The sequence below is a fragment of the Lepidochelys olivacea genome, assembly GCF_965140295.1.
Source record: "Lepidochelys olivacea isolate rLepOli2 genome assembly, chromosome: 25".
Taxonomy (NCBI): domain Eukaryota; kingdom Metazoa; phylum Chordata; order Testudines; family Cheloniidae; genus Lepidochelys; species Lepidochelys olivacea.
The window spans coordinates 5,430,336-5,439,495 of record NC_140435.1 but is presented as its reverse complement, the minus strand read 5'-3'; the positions used below and the strand labels follow the sequence as shown (position 1 = coordinate 5,439,495).

Here is a 9,160-nt window from a genome sequence, read left to right as displayed (position 1 = left end):
CTGACCAAGTTTCCACTTTCTGTAAGCTTCCTTTTTGTGTTTAAGCTCACCACAGATTTCACTGTTAAGCCAAGCTGGTCGCCTGTCATATTTGCTATTCTTTCTGCACATTGAGATGGTTTGTTCCTGTACCCTCAGTAAGGCTTCTTTAAAATACAGCCAGCTCTCCTGGACTCCTTTCCCCCTCATATTAGCCTCCCAGGGGATCCTGCCCATAAGTTCCCTGAGGGAATCAAAGCCTGCTTTTCTGAAGTCCAGGGTCCATATTTTGCTGCTGTCCTTTCTTCCTTTTGTCAGGATCCTGAACTTGACCATCTCATGGTCACTACTGCCCAAGTTGCTACCCACTTCTACTTCCCCTACTAATTCCTCCCTGTTTGTGAGCAGCAGGTCAAGAGGAGCATGGCCCCTAGTTGGTTCTTCCAGCACTTGCACCAGGAAGTTGGCAGACTTTAGCAAACTCAGGGAGTTGGTAGGTAAGATCCCATGGGAAGCAAGTCTAAGGGGAAAAACAGTTCAAGAGAGTTGACCGTTTTTCAAAGAGACATTATTAAGGACACAAGAGCAAACTATCCCACTACATAGGAAAGATAGGAAGTATGGCAAGAGACCACCCTGGCTTAAGCAGGAGATCTTCAATTACCTGAAACTCAAAAGAGAGTCCTACAAAAAGTGGAAACTAGGTCAAATTACAAAAGATGAATATAAACAAACAACACAAGTATGTAGGGACAGAATTAGAAAGGCCAAGGCACAAAACGAGATTACAAGAAAACATTCTACAAATACATTAGAGGCAAGAGGAAGACAAAGGATAGGGTAGGCCTGTTATTCAATGGGGGTGGGGGGAAAACAATAACAGAAAATGTGGAAATGGGAGATGTGCTAAATGACTTTTTTGGTTTGCTTTTCACCACAAAGATTAGTAGCAATTGGACGTCTAACATAATGAATGGCAGTGAAAATGAGGTAGGATGAGAGGCTAAAATATGGAAAGAACAAGTTAAAAATAATTTAGACAAGTTAGATGTCTTCAAGTCACCAGGGCCTGATGAAATACATGCTAGAATACTCAAGGAGCGGACTGAGGAGATATCTGAGCCATTAGTGATTATCTCTGAAAAGTCATGGAAGATGTGAGAGATTCCAGAAGACTGGAAAAGGGCAAATATAGTGCCAATCTATAAAAAGGGAAATAAGGACAACTTGGGGAATTACAGACCTGTCAGTTTAACTTCTGTACCTGGAAAGATAATGGAGCAAATAATTAAGCAATCAATTTGCAAACACCAAGAAGATAAAAAGGTGATAAATAACAGTCAGAATGGATTTGTGAAGAACAAATCCTGTCATACCAACCTACTAGGTTTCTTTGACAGGGTAACAAGCCTTGTGGAAGGGGAAAAGTGGTAGATGTGATATATCTTGACTTTAGTAAGGCTTCTGAAACTGTCTCGCATGACCGTCTCATAAACAACATAGGGAAATACAACCTAGATGGAGCTACTATAAGGTGAGTGCAGAACTGGTTGGAAAACTGTTGCCAGAGAGTAGTTATCAGTTGTTCACAGTCAAGCTGGAAGGACATATCAAGTGGGGTCCTCCAGGGATCAGTTCTGGGTCCAGTTCTGTTCAATATCTTCATTAATAATTTAGCTAATGGCACAGAGAGTACACAGAGAGTAAAGTATGCGGATGATACCAAGCTGGGAGGGGTTGCAAGTGCTTTGGAGGATAGGATTAAAATTCAAAATGATCTGGACAAACTGGAGAAATGGTCTGAAGTAAATAAGATGAAATTCAATAATAACAAATGCCAAGTACTCCACTTAGTAAGGAACAATCAGTTGCACACATACAGTGTCCAGTTCTGGGCGCCATATTTCAGGAAGGATGTAGACAAATTGGAGAAGGTCCAGAGAAGAGAAACAAAAATTTATTAAAGATCTAGAAAACATGACCTATGAGGAAAGATTGAAAAAATTAGGTTTGTTTAGTCTGGAGAAGACAGAGTGGGGACATGATAACAGTTTTCAAGTACTGTATATAAAAAGTTGTTACAAGGACGATGGAGAAAAATTGTTCTTCTTAACCTCTAAGGATAGGACAAGAAGTAATGGGCTTAAATTGCAGCAAAGGCAGTTTAGGTTGGTCATTCAGAAAAACTTGTTGTCAGGGTAGTTAAGCACTGGAATAAATTTCCTAGGAAGTTGTGGAATCTCTGTCATTAGAGATTTTTAAGAGCTGGTTAGAAAAACACCTGTCAGGGATGGTACTTCCATCCTCCCCTCCTCCACTACCCCACCCGGTGCTTCCCTCCTACGCCACCCCTCCTGGGCTACCTTGGCAGTTATTCCCCACTTGTATGACAAATTAATAAAGAATGCATGAATTTGAAACAACAATGACTTTATTGCCTCTGCAAGTGGTGATCAAAGGGGGGAGGGAAGGGCAGTTGGCTTACAGGGAAGAAGAGTGAACGAAGGGGGTGGGTTTTCATCAAGGAGAAACAAACAGAACTTTCACACTGTAGCCTGGCCAGTCATGAAACTGGTTTTCAAAGCTTCTCTGATGCGCAGCGCACCCTGCTGTGCTCTTCTAACCGCCCTGGTGTCTGGCTGCGCGTAATCAGCGGCCAGACGATTTGCCTCAACCTCCCACCCTGCCATAAACGTCTCCCCCTTACTCTCACAGATATTGTGGAGCGCACAGCAAGCAGTAATAACAGTGGGAATATTGGTTTCGCTGAGGTCTAAGCGAGTCAGTAAACTACACCAGCGCGCTTTTAAACGTCCAAATGCACATTCTACCACCATTCTGCACTTGCTCAGCCTGTAGTTGAACAGCTCCTTATTACTGTCCAGGCTGCCTGTGTATGGCTTCATGAGCCATGGGATTAAGGGGTAAGCTGGGTCCCCAAGGATAACTATAGGCATTTCAACATCCCCAATGGTTATTTTCTGGTCTGGAAAGTAAGTCCCTTGCTGCAGCCATTCCCACAGACCACAGTTCCTGAAGATGCGAGCGTCATGTACCTTTCCCGGCCATCCCACGTTGATATTGGTGAAACGTCCCTTGTGATCCACCAGTGCTTGCAGCACCATTGAAAAGTACCCCTTTTGGTTTATGTACTGGCTGCCTTGGTGGTCCGGTCCCAAGATAGGGATATGCCTTCCGTCTGTCGCCCACCACAGTTAGGGAATCCCATTGCAGCAAAGCCATCCACTATGACCTGCACATTTCCCAGGGTCACTACCCTTGATAGCAGCAGTTCTGCTGGCTGGGAAAGCAGCCTGAAGCAGAATGGCCCCCCTCAAGGATTGAACTCACAGCCCTGGGTTTAGCAGGCTAATGCTCAAACCACTGAGCTATCCCTCTGCCAATATTCCAGGCAGGACTGAATCTCCATTAGACAAAACTTAACAAAGAGAATGACCTGAGTCATTTATGTCCAGGCACCCCTGACAGACCTCACTGAGGTCTGCCAGGAGCACCCATATCTGCCCAGGCGCCCCAACAGACCTTACCGAGATCTGTCAGGAGCATCCATATCTGCCCAGGCACCACGACCAACCTCACCGAGGCCGGCCAAGAGCACCCAGAAGACGACCAGGACAGATACCAGTTGTACTGCACCGTCTGCTGCCACAAGGCAATGAGCTGCTGCTGTGTAGCAATGCAGTCCCACATCTGCCAGCACCCAGGACACATACGGTGACGGCGAGCTGAGTGGGCTCCATGCTTGCGGTGGTATGGCGTCTGCACGGGTAACCCAGGAAAAAAAGGCGCGAAACGATTGTCTGCTGTTGCTTTCAGGGAGGGAGGGAGGGATGGGGGACCTGATGCCATGTACCCAGAACCACCCGTGACAATATTTTTTGCCCCATCAGGCATTGGGATCTCAACCCAGAACTCCAATGGGCGGCAGAGACTGTGGGATAGCTACCCACAGTGCAACTGTCCAGAAGTCGACACTAGCCTCAGTACTGTGGACACACTCCACCGACTTAATGGTCTTAAGTGGGGACACACACAATCGACTGTATAAAATTGCTTTCTAAAAAATTGACTTCTATAAATTCGACCTAACTTTGTAGTGTAGACATGCCCTTAGATAATACTTAGTCCTGACTTAAGTGGAAGGGACTGGACTAGATGACCTCTTGAGGTCCCTTTCAGTCCTACGATTCTACACATTCACATTTAGCCATAGTAAAACCCGTATTATTTGCTTGCACCCAATTTCCAAGCAATCCAGATCGCTCTGAATCAGTGACTTGCTCGCTATTATTTGCCACTCCCCCAATTTTTGTGTCGTCAGCAAACTTTATCAGTGATGATTTTATTTCCTTCAAGGTCGTTGCTAGTGGCATAGCATACAGCCAAGAACTGATTGCTGCAGGGCTCCATTGGAGAAATAGCCTCTCGATGAGGACTCCTAATTTACAAATACATTTTGAAACCTATCACTTAGCCAGTTTTTAATCCATGTAGTATGTGCCATGTTAATTTCATATCACTCTCGTTTTTTAACCAAAATATTGAGCAGCCCCAAATTAAATGCCTTGCAGGAGTCTAAGTATATTATGTTAACACTATTACCTTTATCAACTAAACTTTATAATCTCATAAAAAAGTATCAAGTTAGTATGACAGGATCTATTTACTATAAACCCATGCTGATTTGCATTAATTACATTAGCCTACTTTACTTCTTTATTGAATTCCGCATCAGCTGCTCCATTATCCTGCCTGGAATTGACGACAGGTTGAAAGGCCTACACCTACCCAGGTCATCCTGGTTACCCTTTTTAAAACCTGGCACAACATTAGCTTTCTTCCAGTCTTCTGGAACTTCCCCAGTGCTCTAAGACTTACTGAAAATCAACATTAACAATCCAGCGAGCTCCTCCGCCAGCTCTTTTAAAACTCCTGGGTGCAAGTTGTCTAGGCCCGGTGATTTAAAAATATCTAACATCAGTAACTGCTATCCAGAGATACTAGTGCAAGGGAAAGAGTGTTACCACCATATGATGAGACTGTATCATGTTTTTCCCCCAAATACAGAACAGAAATATTTATTGAACACGTCTGCCTTTTCTGCATTATTGATAATTCTACCATTTCCATCTAGTAATAGACCAATATCATTGCCAGGTTTCTTTTTGTTCCTAATATATTTTAAAAACTCCTCCTTATTATCCTTAACTCTGCTGGCCACAGATTTCTCTTTATGTCCCTTTTCAGTCCTAACTTCTGATTTATATTCATTACTATCAACTTCCCCTTTCTTCCATTTGTTACGTCATTTTTTTAGAGTTGCCAACACTTCCCTTCTAAACCAGGTTGGTTTTTTAACCAGTATGGCCTTCGTCCTCCGTTGAGTTGTTCTGGACTCTGAAGCCGAGGAAGGGGCTTGTGTGTGGTGCCTTTAGGCAGAAGGCAGCTTTCAGCTGCAGCCTAGCAGCATAGGTTTCGAAACTCTGGAGCTTTACAGAAGCAGGGCTGCGACAGTCTTCACAGTGCTCTAAATCATGGCCTGGTAAGTGAGACTGGAAGGCTGTTTCTTTCCAGCAAGCATTTGTCACTGAGCACATCCTGCCTCTTCCAATAACAACACAACAACCACAAAAGTTGTTTCACTTTTATTTACATAATCACACGGTGTATTTCCTCCGGGACACTAAAACGTGCGAGAGCAGAGACGCTGATTTTCCAGACTCCACAAGAGCTAAATGTCTCCGCTGGGAAGGAGGAGGCCCTAGAGGATTCAAAAGTGGGTATCACCATTTTACAGGGGCACATGCAACAACTCAGATTACTTGGAAAGTACTATAAATACAAGGCTGCAGAGAGAAAATAAAGCTACACTTCCATGGGAGAGGATCAGCCACCCCCATCACCCAAGAGAGGGACTCCCAGGTTTCACAGTTGCAGATTTGTATCAACGCTGGGTTTCTATTTGAAAGACTGGTTACATTAGAGTCATTACTATTATCATGTTTCAGAGTAACAGCCGTGTTAGTCTGTATTCGCAAAAAGAAAAGGAGGACTTGTGGCACCTTAGAGACTAACCAATTTATTTGCTATTTATTTACTATTATCATGAATGCACATATGACTGTGAGCTGAATTTTGAGACTTACGTCTGTGCTAGATGTGTCAAAGGAACCACCTCCCAGGGGCTGGTTGGATCTGGGGAGGTCAAATAAAAGGGAACACATTTGGAGAAAAATGCACCCAAGACACAGGTGTCTGCACAGTGAATGGCTGTAACCAGATCTCACACCCCGGGGGAACATGTACAACACACTAATGCAGAAAACTGCAAGGAGCGGGAGGCAGCTACTACTTAAGAGCAGTTAAGCCTGGAAGTGTGGCTGTGCTTTTCCAATAACCGTGCAGTCAGTGTCAGTGAGTTCACGTGGCTCTTGGAAAGCACTAGAGAGACCTGGCCAAACCTGTGGAGCAGCCTGCAGCTGCATTTAGGAGCTGCTAGGAGTCTGAATGGGCTCCTCGTGATTTCGCACAAACACCAACAGGATTTTGATTACTATTGTGAAGCCACCCACAAGCCCCTCAGATTGCACCTCTGCTGAAGGAGCCTTTCACGTCTCACCAGGGCTGTAAGGAATTCAACAGGGTATGCCAGCCTCCTTGGAGAGTCTAGACTGAAGGATAACCAGCAGAAGGGAAGAGACAAGGGCCTTCCCAGGAAGCTGGGGAGAAAGGCAGCAGTGGGAAGAGGGGAGCAAAGCCTCTGTACTGTGTGGATGTGACAAAGGAGAGAACTATTGTCCCAGGTACCAAGGAGCTATCAGACGAGAGAAGAGACTTTCCCTCAATCAGTGATGGGAACATGCACAAACCCGCACCAAACCCTGGGAGAAAAGAGTGAAAGATGTCCCACAGTAACCTACCACCCAATCACCAATGAATAGTGCAAGGCAGACACAGGAGGGAAGCCAGCCACACAGCAAAGCCCTGGCCACATGGAACCATCGACCCCAGGAGAGAGAGCTGAGCATTTCATATGATCAGTTAGGCAAGCATTGCCCATCAAGGATTTTTTTAATTTGATCCAAACCGAAAGCCAGGGAGGGGAGAGGGGCCGCTCTGGCAAAAGGATCCAGCTCAGCCAGGCAGGAGAGAGAACGGAAAAGGGCAGGTTGGATTTAGAATCCAGCAATTTGGGAACTATGGGACTAAGGCTCAGAACTGTGCTATCCAAGCTAAATTCCACCTCTGAGTTCAGCAACTCGAGTCTCAGAATCATGATGCATGGATGCAAGTACAGCTCGATAATTCAAACCTGCCTACTCTTTGCTATTTCCCTTAATAGTTGCAGTATTTGGATCTCAGAATATTGCTCTCCGAAATAGCTCTCTATAATCAGAGCACTTGCCAGGCTGCATTCGCTTGGACCATGGTTACTGAACACCTGCAGACTGGCACTGTGTACAGTAGAATATTAAATAGAGGAGGGATTGTTTGAGGCTCACAGAAGTGGGAGGTGGAAGAGGATGAGGCAAGGACTGAAGGCCAAAGCCAGGAAGAGGAACATTTACACTAGCTATGAACGAAGAGTTGCTGGAAATCCCTTGGCAGATCTTCCACTGCAAGGTGTCAAGGGCTATTTGCTAAGCTTATTGCAGAGGCAACTGGATGCACTAGGTGGCAAGAGGAGAAACCCGTGCCCTGGACTAGAGAGTGACCTGGGAGTCCATTCAGCCCTGAAAACCCATGAAAATACCTGAGTTAGGGCCATTGATTGTCCAGGCAGCAATTCCAGTGACTCTCCAAATAGCAGCCCCAGGGGCTGTGTGCATGGAAGGTCACTACGCAGGGAGTCCTGACGGTTTCCCTCCCTGCTGCTTGGGATGCAGAACATGAATATGTCCCGTGAGATCCACGCAGGAGCTAATGGTAGTGTATCTCAGACTTCTAGCAGGGCACATGTTGATCTTAGGGAACATGAACAGAATACATTAGCCACTGAGAACCCAACTCGGCTCTTTTGGGGGTGGCGACAGCTCCTCTCTCAGCCTTTAGAGGGTTTTAAGCACATGAGGGGCTCCTGAATGGGCTGTCTCTGGCCCATGCAGTGATTTTTAGGATCATATCGTCTTAGCACCTGGAGTCAGTCACTGTGTTATGTTTAGCAGGAGTAATAGTATACCAACAGCTGAACACAGCAGAGTCCTAGGGATAAAGTGATAATTTCATATTTTATGAGCTCACAGCTTCAAGTGAGAGTTTTCATATTCTGAAACATTGTGAAATTTGCAAGATTACAGTATTTTACAATACAAAATATCTCCATTCAGTATTATGTCATTTTACTCCTTCTGGGATTATAATAATTATTAAAAGCACACACAACCTTGCCAAAAGGACAATACCACCACTACAGAAAACAAAGGAGAAAACCTGCTGCAATGATCTCAAAATCCATTTAGTGCAAAGGAGACAGGAACTTTTAGCAATGTCCAATGAGAAGTGTTCTTTATATGCTCATTTTGAGAAATGGCACAGATTCAACCTCTGAATGAGATCAGGCTGCCAGCTTCTATACTGAAGCTTAGAAAAATGTCTATATCAACACAAAAGGACTGAAACACAATATGCATGGCCATTAAAAATAATATTTATATATAGCTATATAGAGGGATTTTTTTCCACTTAATGTATTTAGTTTTAAGAAAGAATTCTGGCAGATAAACACATCTGGCTTTCTGTCTCTGTGGATTCAGAGCCCTTTGGGGCCATCTCACACAGTCAAATGTTTATCATCTGTTTGTTTGCCTCAAACTAAAGTACTTGCTGAGTGCAAAGTCCCTTTGGTTGGGATGATTGTTTTGCCAGGTCGCTGCAGCTGTCACACACCTTGTCCGCAGAAAAAGATTCAATCCGCTTCTCTGCCGACATTCCTGCAAAGCCGCTCTCGTCCTCGCCTTGCTCACAGCTGCCCTATTCGGAGGATATCTGGCATGGGATAACTCACACAGTTGTTTCATCTGCATTCTTCTTCATAAGCTTGGTGGAGAGCAGGGAATGCTGGAGAGGATAAGGGCTCTTGGAGTCCGGAATCATTAAGCGGACTTTCTGATTGGTCCTTCTCCACTCCGAATACAGCTGGCAATGATAACGGAATGAAACC

The 9,160-nt window shown here is 44.8% G+C and overlaps 1 protein-coding gene across 1 annotated transcript in view; it reads right to left on the bottom strand.

Annotated features, from left to right (window-relative positions):
- Positions 1-5,630: 5,630 nt before the first annotated feature.
- MARCHF2 (membrane associated ring-CH-type finger 2) overlaps positions 5,631-9,160 on the bottom strand; it is an 89,281-nt gene continuing 85,751 nt past the window's right edge. The window contains exon 5 of the mRNA XM_084614180.1: positions 5,631-9,159. Coding sequence (XP_084470306.1) covers positions 9,001-9,159 — 159 coding nt within the window. The 3' untranslated portion in view covers positions 5,631-9,000. The remainder of the gene's footprint in view (position 9,160) is intronic.